The sequence below is a fragment of the Candoia aspera genome, chromosome 3 (assembly GCF_035149785.1).
Source record: "Candoia aspera isolate rCanAsp1 chromosome 3, rCanAsp1.hap2, whole genome shotgun sequence".
Lineage (NCBI taxonomy): Eukaryota > Metazoa > Chordata > Lepidosauria > Squamata > Boidae > Candoia > Candoia aspera.
Genome location: NC_086155.1, coordinates 6,178,890 through 6,202,120, shown reverse-complemented (window position 1 = coordinate 6,202,120; position 23,231 = coordinate 6,178,890). Strand labels below are relative to the sequence as shown.

Sequence of the window (23,231 nt, the reverse complement as noted above, 5' to 3'; positions counted from 1 at the left end):
ACCACAAAACAGTCCTCCCATCTGGTCTGCATTCCTTCAATTTCCAGTGTGGGGGACACTCAGTAGAGCTTCTTCATGAAAAATCAGGAGGACCCTGTAGCGCTTTTTCTGACCAACACATTTTATTCAAGGGCAGAAGCTTATGATGACTGGCATCTCACAAAAGCTTCTGCCTTTGAAAAAAACGCATCCGTTGGAAAAGACGCCCAGACTCCAGATTTTTGTCATCGTAAACATTCACCCTAAACATTTTGTCCTCATAAACGTTCAAAACCCATACCCTTCCATCAAACTGAGTGAGGACTTGTACAGAGAGAAGAAGCTGTAGTGCAGGGTCTCTCAACCTCGGCAACTTTAAGATGTGTGGACTTCAACTCCCAGAATTCCCCAGCCAGCATTTCTGGACTTCAACTCCCAGAATTCCCCAGCCAGCCTGCTGGAGAAACAACCAAACTCCCTTCCAACTCTATAGTGCTAAGAATTTCTTTGCCTGGAAGTATCTGGCAGACATCCCATGGACTTCTACATCCAAGTACCTTGTTTCAGAACAAGGAAAAAGATGCCCTCTGCCACTGCCAACTTTGCTGACGGGTTGTAAGTCCCCCTCATTCAACACCATCGTAACTTTGAACAGTCGCTGAATGAGTGGTTGTAACTCAAGGACTATAACTGTATGAAAATGAGCCATGTCATAGTAGGATTGGTGGACACCATCCCATAAATCACATGATTTGCGTCGTGGCACACCATGGGTAGGTAGGTCTGCAAATTGAGAGAAACCTTAATGACAGGAAATGAATATTCCCAGGGCTGCTTGGATCATATATGGCACATCCTATGGAATTTGATTCCAATAAAAAACACTTTGGCCTTTGTTCCTTCGTAGCCCACCACTAGTCATAAAATCTCATGGCTACAAAGTTTTGGCCCACCCCGGAAATGGAAGACACGGGCAGGTTCTGCTAATTGTAATCAATCAACAGCTCAGGTACGTGAATATCGCACAGGTACGCAAGGTAGAACCTAATTCCAGACACCATTGTGATTGTGGCACCAGGCGAGAAAGGAACAAAACTCACTGGTGGGGAGAAACCGCTGGCCGGGCAGAAGAGAAGAGTCAAAACGTTACCCGACCTGGGGTGAAGTGCAGAGAAGCGGAGGCACTAGGACCCAGGGCCTCCTCACCGAAGCGATCCACCCACCGATTACCACCGTTTTCCAGAGAGAATTCAGCGAACGGCACTTCCGTGCACAACAGACGCCCGTTGATGCAACTCGGACGACGTTGCACACCATCCACACGACAGAACCCACACAAACCCACATCCGCTAATTCTGCTTTTGGAACCAAGTAAAGGTAGCCCTACCGAAGTAGGGCCTCAAAAAATTAATACAAAACTCATAAATGTTCCTCTCCACGGAAATCTTTAGTAAAAGGCGAAAGATTTATGCGATCTGAAGAGAAACCAGAGTATGCAGCTTAACCACGCCGACACCGAGCCACACGGCGGCGACGGCTACTCAGGTTACGGCGTCCCGCGCGACCCAGCAGAAACACGCGTCCCTGGGTCGAGAGATAGACCTTTTCTATGATTCCCGCCGGGTCCAGCCCCGGGCCTTTCGCACGAAGCGAAAAGGAGGAAAAGTCACGGACGAGTCTCTGGTGGGGGGGGGGGGTCCCTCCTCGCAAAGCATCACGGTTGCAATAAATGCAAATGAACCGCCTCATTGGTCCGCCTCCCCGCTCTGGCCGGACTCCGTTTCGTGCAATTCTCGGGATCGTCTCGATGCTCAAATCGGAGTCACGCCTGAAGTCGCCTTCTGGGTGCCAACTGACGCTGGCTAAATGTGGCTTTTCTTTAGGAGCGGCTATAACTTTTTCCCGCTATCGTTATCGAAGACCTGTAAATATGTGCTTCCTCGGTGTATATACTGTAATGTGCTCACTAGGAGGATAGGAAATACTGCGTTAGCATTGCGGAAGTGCAGATAAATTGCAGCAACCTTAGGTCTCCTCTGAGTGAGCAAGGCGTTGCTGCCTCGAAAACCTCCAATTGCGCTCGTCTTCCAACCGATGCGAAGCCTGCAGATAACCCCACTGACATTTTGAACTGCCGTTGACAAAACGGCTGTAAAAATGGGTGGTTCAAACATTAGCATCCCCTGCCGTGCGGGGAAAGGTGGTGTGCGGTATGTTCAGCGGTTGCTCCAACCTGATGCACACCCAACTTCAGGGATCGTTTTGGATGCCCCCATCAAGTATACCTCCTAAATATAGCCGAGTGTTTCTCAACCTTGGCGACTTTAAGCTGAGTGGACTTCAACTCCCAGAATTCCCCAGTCAGCCATGAATTCTGGGAGTTGAAGTCCATGCATCTTAAAGTGGCTAAGGTTGAGAATATAGCCTCTTTACTCATCCCCCTCAGTGTGAGAATCCAGCCTCCTTTTCTTTCTTCAAGTTCTTTCTACTCTTATATGTTTTACTCATATTCTGAATTTTAATAAAGTTTCTTATATGTATAGAAAAAGAATCCAGCCTCCTTAGTTTTGCTGAGAGTTGAGTGGCACATAAATTTTATTATTATTATTATTATTATTATTATTATTATTATTATTATTATTGAGTATCTCACTTGTCTCCCATCAACCCAACAGAAGGGCAACTTTTGGCTGTTTTAATTAAATTGCAACCCTGAACCTTTCTGCTGGATGGCCAAGGCAGCAAAGTCCAAGCAGAAAGCCCCAGGAATATTTCTTTTTCCCTCTCCCTGCTTTTATCTTGATCTGGTTTGTTTAATGTTCAAGGTTGAACAGCAGGAAAGAAACCTGACTTTAATTCAATTATCTCTCTGAGGCAAACAAGGGGCCCAAACTTGGGAGAAGGCCCAGGGCCAGTTGGCAAACTCTGAGTCTGGAATCGTGAACGGATTAGGTCAAAGGAACACTCTCTCTGGTGAAATAAAAGTGGGTTTAAAATAGATGTATTGGGAGTGGGTCACTACGCAGAGGAAGTTGTGTTTTTTTTTAATCCTTCAATTGTGTCCAATTCTTAGAGACTGCCTGGACAAGTCCCTGCAGTTTTCTTGGGAAGGTTTTTCAGAAGTGGTTTGCCCTTGCCTCCTTCCTAGGGCTGAGAGAGGGGGACTGGCCCAGCCAGGCCTTCATGCCTAAAGCAGGCCTAGGACTCACCGTCTAACACAGGCCCCACTGTGGTAGTGAATGCATGTTGCTCAAAAGGAGGCCTGCGTTTGTTAGGGGCCCTTGTGACTGTCCTCGCAGAGACATGGTGCAGGCATGCGCCTGTGGGATGCCTCTTAGCAAAGAAGACGGTCACGAAGGTCACCCGTTGCAGGGTTGCCTCCTGGTAGCCCAAGAGCTACAAAACCTGGTATGCAAAAATCTAAACAGCCACTAGAAGGCAGCAAAGTGATATGGAAAAATCCATCTGTCTCTCTGTTGCCATCTAGTGGATTTCTCTGGGCCTAATTCCTGGTACGGTCTCCCATAGTATCTGCTTAGCCCAATGTTTTTTAACCTCAGCAACTTTAAGATGTGTGGACTTCAGCTCCCAGAATTCTGGGAGTTGAAGTCCATACATGCTGGCTGGGGAATTCTGGGAGTTGAAGTCCACACATCTTAAAGTTGCCAAGGTTGAGAAACACTGCTTTAACCACTACACCAAGCTACTCTCTTTCAAATTCAGACTTCCTAGGATGACTATCTGCTGCCTTAAAGCCTAGCTATTAGCTGTATTGAAAAATTAGCTCTAATACAAAGATTAATCTGCAACGTGGGATTAAGGAGGACATCAGCCACAGGGATGTTTGAGTGGAGGGCAAAAGAGCACGGATCAGTTTTTAAAACGACTGAGTGGATCAAAACCTTTTGCTCAAGACAACGGGGACAGTGCTTAGCTGACCTTGGCTGTTCTTCAAAAAAGTTACGCGGAATTCAGTCCATTAATAGTTGGATAGGAGACCACTGAGAAATCCCAGGGTGGTAGCCTAGACTGAAAATTTGTTAAGAATCCGTAAAAGAGGCAACAGCAAACTACTGTTCTGCTGTTGCCATCCAAACAGTATGGAAACCATCAGGACTCAAGTTCATTTCAAGGAAAATTGGGCTTTACTTGGCATATAAACCCAGGATTATTTCAATATTTGGGGTTCTTGTAAACATTCCCTCCACTGGCCATTGGCATGAATGGACAAAGTAACAATGGAGGGGAAAAAAATGAGTTTGGATGCACTGAGAAGAAAGATGGATGGTGTGGGTCTCCTGGATGCTCTTGGGGTCTTAGGAGAGCCAACCTGCCTTCAGAAATGGGATCCTAACCAATGAAGAGATATTCCTAAGAATGGGAGCTGGTGCACAAATGCACTTACAGTCCAAGAGTCCAGAATACCTGAAAGCAATTGCATAGCTTCACTCAATTGCTCAGTTTACACGTTCTCTGGCTTTGCACAAGAGTGTGAAGCATTTACTAACCCCAGATATATTGAGTGCAACATACTCAGCCAGAAGAAAGAACCAGACCAGCCAACCAACACTAATTCTTCCCCAGTTTAGCCTGTTGTATCAAGGGCAGTCCAACTTCCCAAATGAAGCTGGTTGAGGAGGTTGCAAAAATACGTGCAACGGGTGTGCTCTGGTGCTTACACGGGCAAAGGAAACTTGGCATCCGGTATCCTTCCTGCTGATTTCCATGGGAAGCCATGTCTGCGGCTGGGCCATGGCTGCAAATTGATGTACTTGTCTGGATCGTGTCACTTGGAAGGAACTTGCACAGGACACTTGGTGTAAGCCACCGTGGGAAAGCTTTGAAGGGTGGGGATGTGAATCCTAGAAATAAAACAGTATTTTTTTTCCTATGGCCCTGGGACTGGTGTTCCTGTTGGCCACTTGGAAGGCAAAGGACACCCTCTTTGTCTAGGCTGACATGCCAGGGCAAGAAGGTTGCCCTAGTTGTGGGTTGGTGGCCACACTGTGCTTTTAGGAAGCCTGAGGTCTGTGGCCAGTGGAGTGATGACCCAAAAGGAATAAAACTGTTTTTTTCCTTGGTCTGGAGGAGAATTAAGGGGTCTTGAGACCAGGGAAATGGTCTGGGAGAGAAGCCTTAACAATAATCCCTCTTTCTCCCTGTTTCCCTGTCACCGGGATCTGTCACAAGAGCTTCTCGGCTTCTTGTTCCCCAGTGGAGTATCATGGCCAACTGATACAATCGGATAGAAAATGGTAGCAGCAGGGTTTCTTGGGCCTTCCCTGTCATCTCCCATTCTTCCTTTCAGCCTCTCAATAACACTACCAAAAGGTTGCAACCTGGGGCAAAGGACTCATTCCGAAGGAAGGAGATGGGCAAAGACAGACAGAAAGAAAGATTGGACAGGAAGCAGGTATTTTCTCACTTTTAAACTAACATTGTCTGTCTGTCTCTCTTCCCCCTCTCCTCTAATAGCTGTTTGTTGTTGTTTATTCGTTTAGTCGCTTCCGACTCTTCGTGACTTCATGGACCAGCCCACGCCAGAGCTTCCTGTCGGTCGTCAACACCCCCAGCTCCCCCAGGGACGAGTCCGTCACCTCTAGAATATCACCCATCCACCTTGCCCTTGGTCGGCCCCTCTTCCTTTTGCCCTCCACTCTCCCTAGCATCAGCATCTTCTCCAGGGTGTCCTGTCTTCTCATTATGTGGCCAAAGTATTTCAGTTTTGCCTTTAATACCATTCCCTCAAGTGAGCAGTCTGGCTTGATTTCCTGGAGGATGGACTGGTTTGATCTTCCTGCAGTCCAAGGCACTCTCAGAATTTTCCTCCAACACCACAGTTCAAAAGCATTGATCTTCCTTCGCTCAGCCTTCCTTATGGTCCAGCTCTCGCAGCCATATGTTACTATGGGGAACACCATTGCTTTGACTATGCGGACCTTTGTTGTCAGTGTGATGTCTCTGCTCTGAACTATTTAATCGAGATTTGTCATTGCTCTTCTCCCAAGGCCTCTAACAGCTAGAATACCAGATTTCTCCATCTGGCTACAGATGAGAAATGGCTTAAGTCATTTAAAAGTGGACTGACTGCCATTTAAAAAGCAAAGTGATTACAAAATTGCAAAGACAGCCTTCCCAATCTGGGACGGTAACCCCTGGCTGGACATGCTAGAAAAGAGCACCCCAACCTATCAGGCAAATCCATGGCTTTTCCAAGCATCTTGGGGGCATGCCACCACAAGGGCGGGAGCCTGCCCAGGTGCACTGAGCTGACTCTTGGATGGACGTGTGACTAAGGTCTATCCTGCCAAGGCTTCTCCACCGGCAAAACGCTTGGCGTTGAACAGAGGCGTTTCGTTTCAGATGGTGCAGAATCTCCAGCGGGTGCAAAGATAGGGTGAAACAGATTCTCTGCTTTGAAATCTCCTTCTTGGCAAGACATTTGGGTTGATCAGGTCTCCGCACCTGTGAGTTCAAGCTGACCGCAACACACTTTCACATGAAACGCAGGCGAAAACAAGCCCCCTCCCCCAGTATTGGCTCTGCAAGCTGCAATTCAGACTTTTCTGGAGGGAGTCCCACCTCTCCTTGTTTCTGTCCATGGATCTTGACCCTGCACTTCAAACAGAGCCACGAGGAACAAATAGCCAGAGACCTAATTGGGTTTGAAAGTTGCAGAGCAAGAATGGCCCACAGCTGTTGTTCGCCTTGGCGCCGGTTCACCAGTTCACATCTGGGGCCTTGCGCTCCAGCAGAGCAGGCAGGGCCAAAATACAGCTGTGGTCATCCACCAGACATTTTCAGAGCTGGGTTTCCTGTGCATCTGCTCTCTTCACTGGCTGAATTGGGGATAACATGAGGGATGAGGGGAGAAATGGGTTTTGCTTACTTTAGTTGGAATAAGGATAACTTCAGGAGTTTCCAGCTATGAATGTTACCACTGCAAGGTGGCCTTTTGTAAAAACACAGAACGGAGCCCTGTTTCAAGTTACAAGACAGAAACTGTTCAGGGAGGACACATTTACAGGTAGTCCTCATTTAACAACCATCCATTTAGTGATGGTTTGGACTTACAACGGTGCTGGAAAAACCGACTTATGACCGGTTCTCACACTTACGGTCGTTGCAGCATCCCCATGGTCACATAATCACGATTTGGGTGCTTGGCATTTATGACTATCACAGCGTCCCATGGTCATGGGACCGCCATTTTCGAGTTTCCCAACTGGCTTCTGCCAAGCAAAATCAATAGGGAACCACATGATTCGCTTCACGACCACATGGTTCGCTTAACACCCGCGGTGATTCATTTAATGCCTGCTGCAAAAAAAGCAGTAAAATCAGGTCAGATTAGTCTAATGACCACTTCACTTAGCAACCAAATTTCCAGTCCCAATTGTGGTCGTTAAGTGAGGACTACCTGTAAAAGGGAAGAGGCCATACAGGTCCAGTGTAGACCTGTGGACCTTCCACAAAAGAGTCCTCCCATCTGATGGTCTGCATTCCTTCAATTTCCAGTGCGGGTGCATCCTAAGCTGCACTTGTGCAACATGCTTAACCTAGTTACTGAATAAACTCCTTTTTTAGGTTTGGACAACCTGCTCTCCTTAAATTGAATTAGAAGGCTAGGTATGCATGACACTCTCGGCCTCAGCTGTCAACCCAGGTTAATCCTAGCCAAGTCCAGTACTGTGAAAATACAGCCATGAGATGAACCATGTTGTGTGAACACTGCGGTAAGAATGCGATTCCAATAAAAAACACTTTGGCCTTTGTTCCTCCGTAGCCCACCACTAGTCATAAAATCTCATGGCTACAAAGTTTTGGCCCACCCTGGAAATGGAAGACACGGGCAGGTTCTGCTAATTGTAATCAATCAACAGCTCAGGTACGTGAATATCGCACAGGTACGCAAGGTAGAACCTAATTCCAGACACCATTGTGATTGTGGCACCAGGCGAGAAAGGAACAAAACTCACTGGTGGGGAGAAACCGCTGGCCGGGCAGAAGAGAAGAGTCAAAACGTCACCCCGACCTGGGGTGAAGTGCAGAGAAGCGGAGGCACTAGGACCTCCTCACCGAAGCGATCCACCCACCGATTACCACCGTTTTCCAGAGAGAATTCAGCAAACGGCACTTCCGTGCACAACAGACGCCCGTTGATGCAACTCGGACGACGTTGCACACCATCCACACGACAGAACCCACACAAACCCACATCTGTTAATTCTGCTTTTGGAACCAAGTAAAGGTAGCCCTACCGAAGTAGGGCCTCAAAAAATTAATACAAAACTCATAAATGTTCCTCTCCACGGAAATCTTTAGTAAAAGGCGAAAGATTTATGCGATCTGAAGAGAAACCAGAGTATGCAGCTTAACCACGCCGACACCGAACCACACGGCGGCGACAGCTACTCAGGTTACGGCGTCCCGCGCGACCCAGCAGAAACACGCGTCCCTGGGTCGAGAGGAAGACCTTTTCTACGATTCCCGCCGGGTCCAGCCTCGGGCCTTTCGCACGAAGCGAAAAGGAGGAAAAGTCACGGACGAGTCTCTGGTTGGGGGGGGGGTCCCTCCTCGCAAAGCATCACGGTTGCAATAAATGCAAATGAACCGCCTCATTGGTCCGCCTCCCCGCTCTGGCCGGACTCCGTTTCGTGCAATTCTCGGGATCGTCTCGATGCTCAAATCGGAGTCACGCCTGAAGTCGCCTTCTGGGTGCAAACTGACGCTGACTAAATGTGGCTTTTGAATATTACCCTTTATGGGTTATGCTGGAAAGTTATTGCTTATTTCCTTCGCGATCCTGCTATGTGCTTGGAAGAACAAATAGAAAAAAAACTTTTATTTCCAGGAAGGTGTGTGGTGAGAAATCTTTAGGCCATATCAGGGTATAGGTTGGGTTTTGATAATGACACCGATGAATACTGAACTCTGGAAATTCTGGGAGTTGAAGTCCACACATCTTAAAGTTACCAAGCTTGAGAAACACTGATTCAAGAGTAAACAAGGGTACTTAGATTAGATTAGAATACTTTATTGGCCAAGTATGATCAGACATACAAGGAATTTGACTTCGTTGCAAGAGTTCTCAATATATTTACATAACATCAAAAATAAACAATAGTAAAGTAATAATGTTATTTACTAAAACTATACAATCAAGAAAGAAACAAAAATTGAAGGAAATAATGCTACCACTAATACTTATATATGTTTTGATGGATATCAGCTGGGATAAAACTTGTTTTTTTTCTCTCTCTCTGCTTTTAACCTTTCCTTTTGCATCTCAGCTGCAGATGGCATGGACAACCCCCTTCCTCTTTGTTTTGAGTTTCCCCACTAGAAACAAGCACAAATAATGTATTTTCCACTGGCTGTATCTCCTGTCAGTTCCTTCAAAGTTGCAGATCACACCCAAGTCACTAGTCCTTGAGAAATATTGTAAATCTAGACCAGTGTTTCTTAACCTTGGCCACTTTAAGATGTGTGGACTCCAACTCCCAGGATTCCCTAGCTAGCTTTGTTGGCTGGGGAATTCTGGGAGTTGGAGTCCACACATCTTAAAGTGGCCAAGGTTGAGAAACACTGTGCTAAGGTTAGCACAGCGCCACCTGGTGGAGATACCCATCATCTCTCCTTCAGGGCTGTACCACAGCATACCCCGTTTGAGGGGGGAGATTGAGGAAAAAGGGTTGTTTAAGACCCTCAGGCAAAAAATAAATTTAAAAATGTCAACATAAAAAATAGAAAAGTCCTCCAAATATTCCACTCCACTCATTCTGAAGGAGCTGAAGGGATCACAGAAGGAATACTGACCCACTGGCTGTATTTTTTGTACCCTAATTCGAGCGAGTACAGGGGAGGCTCTTTAAAAATATATATATTTTTTATGGTTAAATTCATGAAGTAAAAATGAAAAAAGTCTAGAGCAGTGTTTTTCAAACTCAGCCACTTTAAGATGGGTGGACTCCAACTCCCAGAATCCCCCAGCCAGCCATGCTGGCCACACATCTTAAAGTGGCCAAGGTTGAGAAACACTGGCCTAGACCCACAAAATAATGTATCGAGTCTATATAGAAGTTCTTCTCCAGCCCGTCTTTTCACGGTCTTGTGAAAATGTGTTCCTCTAACAGGCACAGACAGAGAATGTGCAACCCACCTCCAAAGCATGTGGGAATCCCATGTTTTCCTTGGCATCATGTATGCTCTTTTTTGCTCCCCACCTGCCCCGAAGAGCAGGAGATTGTGCCAGCACATCTAAAGCCAAAATGCCAGAAACAGACGCTTCACCCCCAACCCGACTCACACAAAACCAGACGGTTTGCCACTATTGAATCAGGCTTTGGAAGAGATGTTATGTGCAAATCACCTGTTTTCACATCGTTAAGCCCGTTTGGGAAACTGCCCCACGAACCGTGAAAAGGCGTGGCTGCTGGAACAGTTCAAAACGAAATGGCTCCTACGTGCTCTCCCTTGTTCCAAAATCCTCTTGCTGAGGATTTCCACAGCTCGACTATTGAATCACCGACTTTCCAAAGCACAAAGCTTTCATTCATCTCTCTTGGCGTGCACAGTGCAATCAGCCACAATGAAGCCCGTTTGTCCGCACCCTTCTAAAACAATCTGGGTTTTGTTTCTCTGTCTCTGCTGACTGCACGCTCCTTTCTGTCCAGGATCTTCCTTCTCCTGCTCCACAGCATAACTGGACCTAAAGAATATTCCCTTACTTAGTTCCAAGATTTCCATTTTTTTTTTCTGCAGAGCACCCAACGGTCTGTACAGCGAAAACCCGAAAGTGATACCGTTTTATATATCTGTAGGAAAGCAAATCCTAACATGGGTTGCACGTGCCTTATTCTAACCCTCGATGTTTGCTGTGTCTGTGACAGAGGCCTGCTGAAACCTTAAGCTGGCTTTCTAGGCTAGACTGGCTCAGAAAAGGTTGCATGCCGTGGTTTGACCTGGGAACAGAACCCAAGATGATAACCCCAAATGAAACAATTACTTACAGGATGTTTGTTTGCGGTGAAACTTCGGGGATGATTTCCAGCATCAAATGCATACATCTTACTGTAGTCCTAAAGCACAAACATCGTCTGGGACAGGAACTTGCCGAGGTAGGTGTGAACAGAAAAAGACTGATGCTTGAAAAGGCTACAATTTTGCTCAGCATGGTTATTTGCTGGAATAGGGAGTTTCTCCGATTTTGATCTGCAAAGAGGCAGGCAGAAATTCCCCAGCTTTAAGAGCTAGGGTGGTGGAGGAGGAGGATACACACTCTCACACACACAAACACACACACATGTTTCCTATTAAGTTAAGGCAGTTTGACAGACCAACTCCCACCCTCCCGGCATTAGACGCTCATATAACATCTGAGAATTAAACTGTGACCCTGCTTGGTCTTCGTAATCCATTGCAGTTTGCAGTTAATTTCGCCCTTGGCGCTCTGCCTAAACCCCAACAAAGTTTCACTTTCCCTTGGTGGCAGGGAGATATTGACTGCACGATCACACAGTGGCATGTTTGATTGTGCAGTCTGGAAAACAGATTGTTGTTTTTACAATAGCACAGCTACTATGGCCCTATATCAGTGTTTCTCAACCTTGGCAGCTTGAAGATGTGTGGACTTCAACTCCCAGAATTCCCCAGCCAGCAAGGCTGGCTGGGGAATTCTGGAAGCTGAAGTCCACACATCTTCAAGCTGCCAAGGTTGAGAAACACAGCCCTATATGTACAGATGTAGATTCCTTTTCTTTGATTGCTGTCTTATACACACACATATATATTTATCACTTTCAAGTTAAGCCCTGCTTGTGAAAAGAGGTGCTAATAATCTCCCACAACCAGCCCAACACGTACCTTCTTGTTCCATGAAGGAGACTTAAGGGCCAGGGATCCATGACAGGTGGCCAAGGACACCCAAAAGAACTTCCTTGCCATTTCCTTGGGTCTACAGGCCCAAACGATTCCCAGCCAACATTGCAAGATGTTGATGTCATCTCAGCCACTGCACTGGACTCAACTCACGAAGAGTTAACAGATGGGTGAATCTGAGCCACTGGCCAGGCAGGAGATCTCCCTGATGCCCCCTCCTCATTTTTTTGTCCTTTTCTGTGGTGCTCTAGGTCAGACTTTTCCAAACTCTCTTCTAGTCCAGGGCCGGAATTCTCAGACCATCCCAGACAAATGGTTATCCAACCTTTTTTTTGAAAGCCTCCATTGATGGAGCACCCATGCAGGCCTGCAACCAGGGTCTGTGTCACCTGGGGCAAACATGGATTCCATGCCCATTTTGGCACCCCCCCCCCAGTGCTCATTTTGGTGCCCCCCCAGTACAGGGCCCGGGGCACATGTCCCGCTTGGCTCCCCCCCCCCCCAGTTGCGGCCCTGCACCCATGACTTCAAGAGGCAGGCTATTCCACTGCTTCCTTTCAAGTTCACCCTGGAACCCTTCCACCCATTTGTCCATGTCCTATCGTTGGGTCCTAAGGACAACAAAGCCAATGCCTTCTTCCTTCGGATAACCCTTCAAGTATTGGAAGACTGCTGTCATGTCCTCCCTTAGCACGCTCTTCTTTAGGCTAAACATATCCAGTTCCTTCAACCATACTTCATTGGCTTTATCTCTCTCTCTCTCTCTCTCTCTCTCAAATTTATTACTGCCCATCTCCCCCACAAGGAGGGACTCTGGGCGGTTCACAATAAAAACATTTCACCATAATATAATATCAATAATATACCACAATATCAATAATATAAAAATATAAATATGTTAAAATATAATAAAATGCAGATGCCAATCGAAGTGAATATTTGTAGCTCAGGGTTGAACCGTGGAGTCCTTGATGCTCTCTGAGCCTTGTTGTTTTCTTGCAGACGTTTCATTGCCAGACTAGGCAACCTCTTCAGTGCGAAGAGGGAGTGGGCCCTGCTCTTGGTTTATATGCCGTGGCGTGCCCTGCTTGTGCTGGTGGGGGGGTTGTTCTCTCCTTGGGAGTTCCTTGATTGGGCTGTTGTTTCCTGCTTGGTTGATTGCCTGAGTTGATAGTTCCTTGATTAGGGTGTCTTGTGCTGTTTGATGGTTCATCTGGTGTTAATCCTAGTGTTGATTATTGCATATCTGGGTGTTGGTTGCTGGCAAGGGAGTGTGCTGGTCTTTTGGCTTTTCTATTGTCCCTTTTGAATGGTATGTAGATGTTGTTTACCTCTTTGTGTCTGTTGATGGCTGCTTGGTCTGAGTGCCCGGCTTCCAGGAATTCTCTGGCGTTTTTGGATTTGGCTTGGTTTAGGATGCTCACCGTTTCCAGTTGAAACTATGCTTGAGTCTGTCCACGTGTTGTGAGATTAAGGAGTTCTCATTGTGTCTTCTGACTGCCAGTGGGTGTTCGTGGATGCGCTCTGCTAGTCTTCTGCCTGTCTGTCCGACATAGTGGCTGTTACAGTCTTTGCACTGTATGTTGTAAATAACTCCTGTTTTTTCTTCTTGGGCTATTGGGTCTTTTGGGTTGCTTAATAAGTTTTGAAGAGTTTTAGTTGGTTAGTAGTTTAGTTGGTTGCAGAAATGTCTGCAAGAAAACAAGGCTCAGAGAGCACCAAGGACTCCACAAAATCCAGATGGCTAAAATATTCTCTCTATCTGCAAGCAAACGGCAATTCTATGCAGCTAACCAACCCCAAGAGGACCTATTCTCTTTTCCACCCCAGGCATGTTGACAGAGCCAGGTTTTTAATTTTTTTTCGGAAGTCCAGGAGCGAGGGGGGAGAATGTTCCAACGGGCAGGCGCTATGGCAGAGAAGGCACGCTTCCACGATCCCGGTTTAGCCTCCAAGCTCCTCACCATCCTTGTTTCTCTTCTCTGCACTCTTTCCAGCGCCCCAGCATTCTTCTCGTATTGTGGCTTCCAGTCCCTGCCACGCTGGAGGGACTCCCTTGGGCAGTACGCAGGGGACTAATACTTGCCTAGATGGGCAAATTGCTGGGCAGATCCATAGCCAACCAGATCCAGAAACCTACTTAAGGTAACCTCGCCATGTTAAATTACAGATGAAATACTTCCTTCGTTAGTCCTTGGAAACACCTCCTCCTAGATGCAGACGGATAGAGCAGAGCACAAAACACACGTAGTATCCCCCCCCCCAACTTTCTAAGGTTCCCAAGACCCTGGAACAACCACTGAATTATTTTTGAACATTTTATTTCAGATGGAGCAAGTGGAATCCACTCTGCTGTGGCATCTTGTCCTTCTTCACCTGAAAAATGAGCCCACCCAAACCTGAAGATTTGAGATGGGGCCAGAAAGGAATATTTGCTGTCCCCCCACAGCATCTCTTTAGGCTTATCATCTACCCCTGGCCTCCCCATTATTCTTGGCTTCATTGCCCCATGCAGGAATGAAAGTCATCCTTATGATTGTACCCATCAGGGGGAAACTCAGAACTATATCAGGGAGGGGGTGTGTGTCAAAAAAGTCAAGATGACAGCTGCATTCATGTGGCCATGACCACATTCTTGACTTTTTTACCCTCTTCCTCTGACAATATTGCATCTTCATTAGTGCCTGATCAAAATCTGCTACCTTATCCTTTAAAAACCAATTTCTTCAGATTTCCTTCAGGGCTTTTCAGCCCTCCCTGGTCAACTCTTAGGCCTTCGTTTCCCCTCTTCCTCCTTCGTTAGAGAATGCAGTGCCCCATACCAGATGAATCCCTCCAGTTGAGGCCCAACCAGTGCCAACTCAGACAGCCATCCTAAATGTGAGGGATTATCCACCCTTGGCTGACTTCTAGGCATGAACTAACTCTAATTAACTTTAATTGTCAGGGCAAAGAACCACACTGGCTTTAGAACAAGCACCAGATGCCTTTATGAGGAGTAGCAGTTTGGGATTAAAATGTGTGTTTTAATCTTTATCTGGGCTTGAGGGCACGCTTTATGGAGAAACGTAAGGGCAGAGAGAGTGAAACAGAAGTAGAATCCCTTCTCGGAGGTGTTTATCTTTGCATGAATTGCTAACTCCTTCAACGCTTGGTAACTGAACTTGATGAAGTCAACTGCCAGTTTTTTGACGCTGTATTTAACATTAGAGTGTCAGGATAGGTGTTACCTGTACATCTGTTGCTGATAGAGTTTATTCAGTGCTGGCTGGGGAATTTTGGGAGTTGAAGTCCAGACATCTTAAAGTTGCCAAGTTTGAAAAACACCGGTTTCCATTTACCTGGGATTTCCCCTTTATCTGCTATGTTATGGCCAATAGCCTGGTAGAGTAAACTGAAATGACATCACTGCTTGCATTCACCCAACATGCTAAAGTTGGTTAAGCCTGGTTAGATTTTTTGAGGTTTAATGTCTTGTGTGAACCCAGCCTGCTTGGCCCAGCACTGATATATTCTGCCAGTCTGAAAAATGGTTTCTTTCTGAGATGAGGCTAAGCATGTGTAACCCCAGGCTGTTCCTGAGGGGCAAAACGGGGTGGGGAAGAAGAGGAGAAAGTTAGCTTACGGCATCTGGATTGAGACTGGCCAATTCCCTCCCACCCGATTCATTTATTTGATTCCGCTGCAGAAAGGTTTGAACTGCACAATAAGTCCATAAATGAACGATGGAACAGCATACATCTTTTGCATCTGAACAGAGATTCTGGGGAGCATCAAAAGAGGTGAAGGTGATTTGCAGCTGATGTAGGAAAACAAAATTCATATCCCATTCAGTGATTCAGGAATTAAATTTGCGTTGTTTCTCTTGGACTCATTATAAAAAGGAGACCAAGATGGTGTGGATGTGTGTTCTGCAAAGAAACAAGGTTATGATATTCAGTCATCCTCTTGGAAGACAGCCATGGAGCAAAACCCAGAGCCTTTTCAGAAAAAAAAAAGGAGAGGTTTGTTTGTTTGTTATCATCGGCTGAGAAACTCAACTCTCCGTTGAGGTCAAGAAGGGATGCCTGGTTTAAAAACCACAAGGGACTCTCTCTCAGCAACGTGGGGGATGCAACATTTCCTTTCTATGACTCAGTGGATGGATCTGCCCAAGTTCAAGGACTGACTCATCACTCCGTGGGTGTGTGTGGGTGTTTTGGGTGTGTGTGGGGTTAATGTTTCTCCAAGCTAGCTTTGCAGGGAAATTCTACTCTAAGGATTGTTGATGTTTTCCTACTAAGATTAAGACTGCTATTGTACCTAATCATTTTGGCCGGGTGAAGAGGTTGTATTTGATTGTCTCCTTTCACGTGCTTGATGCAAATCGCCTGGGGGGAGGAACCTGCCCGGACTTGTTTCTTACTTCCTCTTTTTCTCTGTGCCGATATGTAGCAAGGCATGAGAGCTAAGTCCTTTAAATATGTTTTGCTTTTGGTTTGCTTTCTGTAAATAAATTATTTTTATAGAAATGCCTGGTGTGTGACTTTTCTGATCTCTCCTGGGCTAAAGGCTTTCCCAGCATTCTGCCAACAGGTTATGTGCCCAGTGAGCAACCCAGTAAGCCCAGTAAAACCCAGAGAGAAAAGAGAGATCAGCTCCACACCTCATGCACAATTTAAAGGCAGGTAGCAAAGACCTGTGAAGATTTTCTTTGAAGCCGCCTGGAGATTTTCCAGCAACTGCCGGTCTACAGGACAAAGAAGCCAGCTGAGGTGACTTGCAAAAGAAGGAAGAAGCCATGGCTACCTCCCAGCCCTCAGCGATGCCTCTGGAGCGCCTATCAGAGACCAACTATTTGAATTGGGCCCTGGAGATGGAGATGTATCTTCACAGAGAGAATCTTTGGCTGCCAATTGGTGAGCAACCCCCCAAAATCCCAGTGCTGAATGGCTGAGAAAGGATGAGCGGGCTAGAGCCACCATTATCTTGGGAGTTGAGGACAATCAGCTAGTCCACGTGCGAGGCATGCAGTCTGCAAAGCAACTTTGGGACGCTTTGAGAGACTTATATGTAAAGGCAACAGCAGGGAGTAAAATTACTCTGACGAAAAAGCTGTACAGAGCCTACCTTGCAGAAGGAGATAGCCTTCCTGAGCACCTGCATTATATTCAGCAGCTGTTTGTTGAGTTGCAGGAGAGAGGAATGGAATTTACACCTCTCACAAAATCATGTATCCTCCTGTCCTCACTAAATGAAACGTGGGACACACTGATTTATACCCTGGAGGCTATGCCTGAAACAGACCTCACCCCATCGTATGTTACACAGCGCTTACTCGCTGAATGGGAGAAGAGAGAGGAAAGATTCCCCCCATCTCTTCTGGAAAGCTGCAATACCAGAAAATGAGGGAAAAGAAGGGAAAGGAACCTGAGGCCACAGCGCTAGCCAGCCAGCGATGCTTCACTTGTGGTTCAGCTGGACATTTGCAAAGAGACTGTGCCATGAGACCCAAGAGTAGAAAGACAGAGCAGAAGAACACAAGGGCAACACAGAAGAAGGCTCTTCAGACAACCCAAATTGCACAGGTTGCTGAGAAGGGTAATTCTGATGTATGAGTGTTAGATTCTGGGGCCAGTTGTCATTTATGTAATTGTAAAAGCTCTTTTGTGTCACTGTCTAAAACTGAAAGACAAAGTGTATCTTTGGCTGATGGGTCTGTGACCAAAATTATGGGACAAGGTGACTTGTATTTATCCTGCTTAGGAGAAACTGTAAAAGGTGTGTTGTATGTGCCAAATTTACAATCAAACCTTTTATTTGTGGCACAATTGGCTGCAACAGGGTATATCATAACATTTAAGAAAAATGGTTGTGAGATACGAAAAAATGGGAAATTGTGTGCCACTGGTATGTTAAAAGACTCCTTGTACATTGTGCAAAATGCAAGGAAGCCAAGCTGCAAGGCTGCAGTTGGCAACACTCCATATCATGACCAATGTGTACACCTGATGCACAGGAGATTTGGTCATGCTTATTTCAAGTATATAGCACAAATGCCACAGCTGTGTGCTGACCTAAAGATAAAACCCTGTGATAAATACTTAGACTGTGCAGTTTGCAAAGAATGCAAAACACTAAAAGCTCCTGTGAGTAAGCACAGTGACAGAGTTACAACTAGACCTTTGGAAATTGAACACTCTGACATTATTGGTCCTTTTGCTCCAAGTCTTGGACAAGCAAGGTATGCAATGACCATCATTGATGATTTCTCAAGATACACATTTATCTACATCTTAAAACATAAAGATGAGGCATTTGAGAAATTTAAAAGTTTTGTGACATGGGCAAATGGAAAATTCCCTAGGCCTGTATCTGCACTCCAATGTGATAGAGGAGGAGAATACCTTTCTCACAAATTCAGAAGGTTCCTAGTGGAAAAAGGGATAGAACAAATTCTTTCTAACCCTTACACCCCTCAGCAAAATGGTGTTGCTGAAAGAAAGGGCAGAACCTTGCAAAATGCGATGAAATGCATGCTAAAAGATTCACAATTATGTTTTAATTATTGGGTAGAGGCCTTATCTACTGCCTGTTATGTACAAAACATTGTTGTTTTATGGTGTGAAACCAAACGTAAGCCATCTTAGAGTGTTTGGTAGCACTGCATGGGTTCACATTCCAAAACAGCAGAGAAGGAAAGGAGGCCCCACAACAAAGAAAGCCATCTTTGTTGGCTATGAACAAAGCCAGAGGAGCTACAGGTTCATAATGGGAGAGAAATTAATAATTAGCAAAAGCGCTTCTTTTGCTGAACAAAACTGGGGGAGATTAAATTCTAGCTCTCCAGTTGAACTGACCACCACAAGAGAACAGCAAGGACTTGCTGATGGTGATCTTTTGCCTGATGAGGACATTAAACCAGAAAAGCAAACTGAAGATCTGTCTGATGAGATAGATGCTTCTCAGGAAAGTGATAGGAGTCAAAATTTAAGCCCTGTATTACCTCGCAGATCTCAGAGGAGTAATAAAGGCGTTCCTCCATCACGTTTTCAGGCTGAAACAGTAAAGGCTTTTCACATATTCACAGAACCTGAACAAGGTGAATGCTTTACCACCTGAGATTGCACAAAATTGGCATTCTGCCATGCAACAGGAATTAGCATCCTTGAAAGAAAATAAAACATGGAAACTGGTAAATCTACCTCCCAATGAACGCTGTCTGGGTTGTAGGTGGGTTTTCAAACTGAAAAGGGATGCTGATGGCAAAATCCAAAAATATAAAGCAAGGTTGGTTGCAAAAGGGTTCACTCAAAGGAAGGATTTAGATTTTGACAAGACTTTTGCACCAGTTACTAAAGGTGAATCAATTAGATTACTGTTAAAAGTTGCTGCACTAAAAGGAATGTCAGTTAACCACTATGAAATTCAGACTGCATTTCTCTATGGTGATTTAGATCACAGATTATACATGCAGCAACCCCCTGGCTATGAAAAAGGGGAGAATCTAGTCTGTGAACTGTAGAAGTCAATCTATGGGTTAAAACAAGCTGCTAGATCCTGGAACCAAAAAGTAGATGAAAAACTGCAGAATTTTGGTTTTGAAAAAGGAAAAGCAGATCCCTGTGTATATATGAAGAAGGACAAACAAGGCTGTATGTATCTGTGCATTTATGTTGATGATTTGCTGCTATTCACAACAGAAAAACAAAGGCTTGATTTTGAAGCCTGCATGAAAAGCCATTTCACATTAAAAAGCCTTGGAATTATAACAACCTAGGTTTGGAAAAACACAGGAAGAAGAATGGTAGCTTTCTGTTAAACCAAAGGGGAGATAATGGTAAAGTAATGTGAATGGAAAGACATACAAAGTTGTCAGAGAAGATTGGTTTGCATCTTAATCTATAGTGTAAAAAGGGGAGTGTTGATGTTTTCCTACTAACGATTAAGACTGCTATTGTATCTAATCATTTTGGCCGGGTGAAGAGGTTGTATTTGATTGTCTCCTCTCACGTGCGTCATGCAAATTGCCTGGGGGGAGGAAACCTGCCCGGACTTGTTCTTCCTCTTTTTTCTCTGTGCCATATGTAGCCAAGCTAGGTAGCTCTCAATGAGAGCTAAGTCCTTTAAATATGTTTTGCTTTTGGTTTGCTTTCTGTAAATAAATTATTTTTATAGAAATGCCTGGTGTGTGTGACTTTTCTGATCTCTCCTGGGCTAAAGGCTTTCCCAGCAATCTGCCAACAAGGATAACATGGTAGGCATGGCTTGGTTCACTTACTTGGCCCGAGCAAGCTGAAGTTACTGTTTGGAAGATAGGCCACGTTTCACTTGGAGAGTCGATAGAAGGTTGTACAGGGTTCCCACCAGGACAGATCGGGTCCTAATTTATGAATAAAGGGATCTACTAGAGGGCTCAGTGGCTTTTTCCTGTCTTTGCTATGCAGAAATACAGAGGTGCACAACAGCAGGAAGCCCCTTTTCCCCATTCTCAGGGTACCAGCAGTAGCAACTTCGGGTGACTTAATATTTTTCAGGAGAGAGGGCAGGCGAAGGCCATGATGGGTGAAGCAGAGATGCAAAGCAGGTGGGGGTAGATTTTTAGACACCTCCTGCCCCTCAATTTTCTTTTAGGGTTTGCATTTCAGGGTTTCTGTTTCCAGTTGCAAAGGGCTGGGAAGCGCCGGCATCAAATTTCAGTATGCGGGCAGAGGGAACTTAAGGCCTGAGTTGCCCATCCCCATAATGAACTTAAATCCTTTTTCTCTGTTCCTTCTCTCCGCTTAGACACAGTTCAGTCTAGCATAGGACTTGTGCCATAGGCTTGAAAAGAAGGGTCTGTTTCAGCTTTCTCCAGCCTGACATCCTTTGGAGGTTCACACCATGATCTTGTCCAGGTATTTTAGCCTTTGGCTATATTGGTTTGGAAGCAAAACATCAGTAGGAATCTTCTAGCACCTTTCCTGAGCCACAAATGTTATTAAAGGCATAAGCTTTTGTGAGCCGGTGCTCACTTCATCAGATGCACCCTCTTGAAGGATCTGATGAAGGGAACCGCAACTCACAAAGGCGTCTGTCTTTTCACAAAACGTGTGAGTCAGAAAATGTGCGACTAAATGGCTCCTGCCGTAGACTGACACAGCTTTCCTCCTACAATGTTTGGAAGTGGTAGTTCAACACCAGGGCGAGGACAGCGGTCTCAAATGATTTCACTTCCAGTGCTGCTTTCTTTCAACTGCAAGGCATCTGAAATAAAACAGGAATTGGGAAGAGAGGATTAAAAAAGACAGCCTCAGGGACTGCAATATCTGTGGGACTGCCTTTCCCTAAGGACATCTACCCATCCTACCAGATCAGATGGGGGGGCATGCTCCTACAGGTAGTCCTTGACTTACGACCATTAGTTTAGCGACTGCTCAAAGTTACGACGGTACTGGAAAAAGTGACTTATGACCGGTCCTCACACTTATGACTGTCACTGCATCCCCGTGGTCATGTGGTCAAAATTCGGGCACTTGGCAACTGACATGCATTTACGATGGTTGCCATGTCCTGGGGTCACATGATCACCATTTGCGACCTTCCTAGCAGGCTTCTGACAAGCAAAATCAATGGGGAACCGTGTGTCACTTAACCCTGTGGTTCCCTTAATGATGTGATTCACTTACCGACTGCTGCAAAAAATGTCATAGAATAGGATGCAGTCACGTGATGCCTTGCTTAACGACCACACCGCTTAACGAATTTTCGGTCCCTATTGTGGTCATAAGTTGAGGACTACCTGTAGTCCCTTCCCTTAATGATTGCCATCTGATGGGCTCTAGGGAGCATGCCTTTTCAGTGACAGCCCCTACCCTATGGAACACCCTTTCCCCTGAAGTTCGGAAGGCCTCACCACCCAGCCTTCCGAAAAGCACTTAAGACCTGGCTTTTTCCCCACGTGCTGGGATAGGGTGAGATTGATAGACTACATGTGGAAGTTTACTTGGTGCCAGGTTTTAATGTTGGTGGTTTTAGTAGATATATGAAACCGGGAGACTGTGAGTTCCAGTCCCGCCTTAGGCCTGAAAGCCAGCTGGGTGACCTTGGGCCAGTCCCTCTCTCAGCCCAAGAGCCAATCAGGTGTGGTATGAGAGTTCTAGTCCCGCCTTAGGCACGAAAGCCGGCTGGGTGACTTTGGGCCAGTCCCTCTCTCTCGGCCCAAGAGCCAATCAGGCGTGGTATGAGAGTTCTAGTCCCGCCTTAGGCCTGAAAGCCGGCTGGGTGACCTTGGGCCAGTCCCTCTCAGCCCAAGAGCCAATCAGGCGTGGTATGAGAGTTCTAGTCCCGCCTTAGGCCTGAAAGCCGGCTGGGTGACCTTGGGCCAGTCCCTCTCTCTCAGCCCAAGAGCCAATCAGGCGTGGTATGAGAGTTCTAGTCCCGCCTTAGGCCTGAAAGCCGGCTGGGTGACCTTGGGCCAGTCCCTCTCTCTCAGCCCAACCCACCTCACAGGGTTGTTGTTGTGGGGAAAAGAGGAGGAGGAAGGAGTATGAGGTATGTTTGCCACCTTGAGTTATTTATAAAAATAATAAAGGCGGGATAGAAAATAAATAAATAAATATTGATGTTGTTTTTAACTGTTGGTTGGGAGCCGCCCAGAGTTGGATATAAGATGGGCGGCTATATAAATGTTTTAAACAAACAAACACACACACACACACACACACACACACACACACGAAAAACGAAGGAGCCATGGAGAAGTTTAAAAGAAAAGCTGCATCAGAATGACTAAAAGCTGCTTTCCAGCTCTACGTTAGATGGAATGGCTCAGAGCGTCCTATTCTAAGCCTGCAACAAATCTGCTGTTCATGTTCCATCTCTGGACAAACTTTGCTGGGGTTTATCAGCTTCAAGGATTTCTAGCATAGCCAGGAAAAGAGCAACATCTAGTGGCAAAAATGATTATTTCTGGTGATTTGCACTCAAATGGTAGACCCAGGGAGGTGGGAGGCACCTTACTGTCTTGCGATGGGCTACGGCTTCAAGAGAATTAGCTAATTCTTGGAGCGCTCCAGGCATTTTGGCAATTCTGTCGTGGTTGAGTGCTCTTAGTGTCTGCGCAAGTATAGAATCAAGGACTCTGGAAGTTGAAGTCCACCCATCTTCAAGTTGCTAAGATCAAAGAACACTGTTCTAGATCTCTCTTCCTGCAACTGCTGAGTGTAAGGCCCTGGATAGCTTAAGCTAAGTGCACCATCTATAGTCACCTAAAGTGCAGAAATCCATTGAGTTCGATTCCTGGTAGAGGGCTTGAACCCCATAGAATAACATCTGGCTTCGCACATCTGGAGTCCCAATAAAGGAGGAAACCATCACGTGAGGGTGATCTGCGTAAGTGCTGCTCTGGGTT

General features: G+C 45.9%; 1 protein-coding gene and 2 non-coding genes across 3 annotated transcripts in view; all 3 read right to left on the bottom strand.

Annotated features, from left to right (window-relative positions):
* LOC134492815 (peroxidasin homolog) overlaps positions 1-11,230 on the bottom strand; it is a 54,618-nt gene extending 43,388 nt beyond the window's left edge. The window contains exon 1 of the mRNA XM_063296932.1: positions 10,993-11,230. Coding sequence (XP_063153002.1) covers positions 10,993-11,156 — 164 coding nt within the window. The 5' untranslated portion in view covers positions 11,157-11,230. The remainder of the gene's footprint in view (positions 1-10,992) is intronic.
* On the bottom strand, positions 1,360-1,475 carry LOC134495086 (U5 spliceosomal RNA). Its single transcript, XR_010067764.1, has one exon. It is a non-coding gene; the product is annotated as a U5 spliceosomal RNA (small nuclear RNA).
* On the bottom strand, positions 8,234-8,349 carry LOC134495085 (U5 spliceosomal RNA). Its single transcript, XR_010067763.1, has one exon. It is a non-coding gene; the product is annotated as a U5 spliceosomal RNA (small nuclear RNA).
* Positions 11,231-23,231: the final 12,001 nt, after the last annotated feature.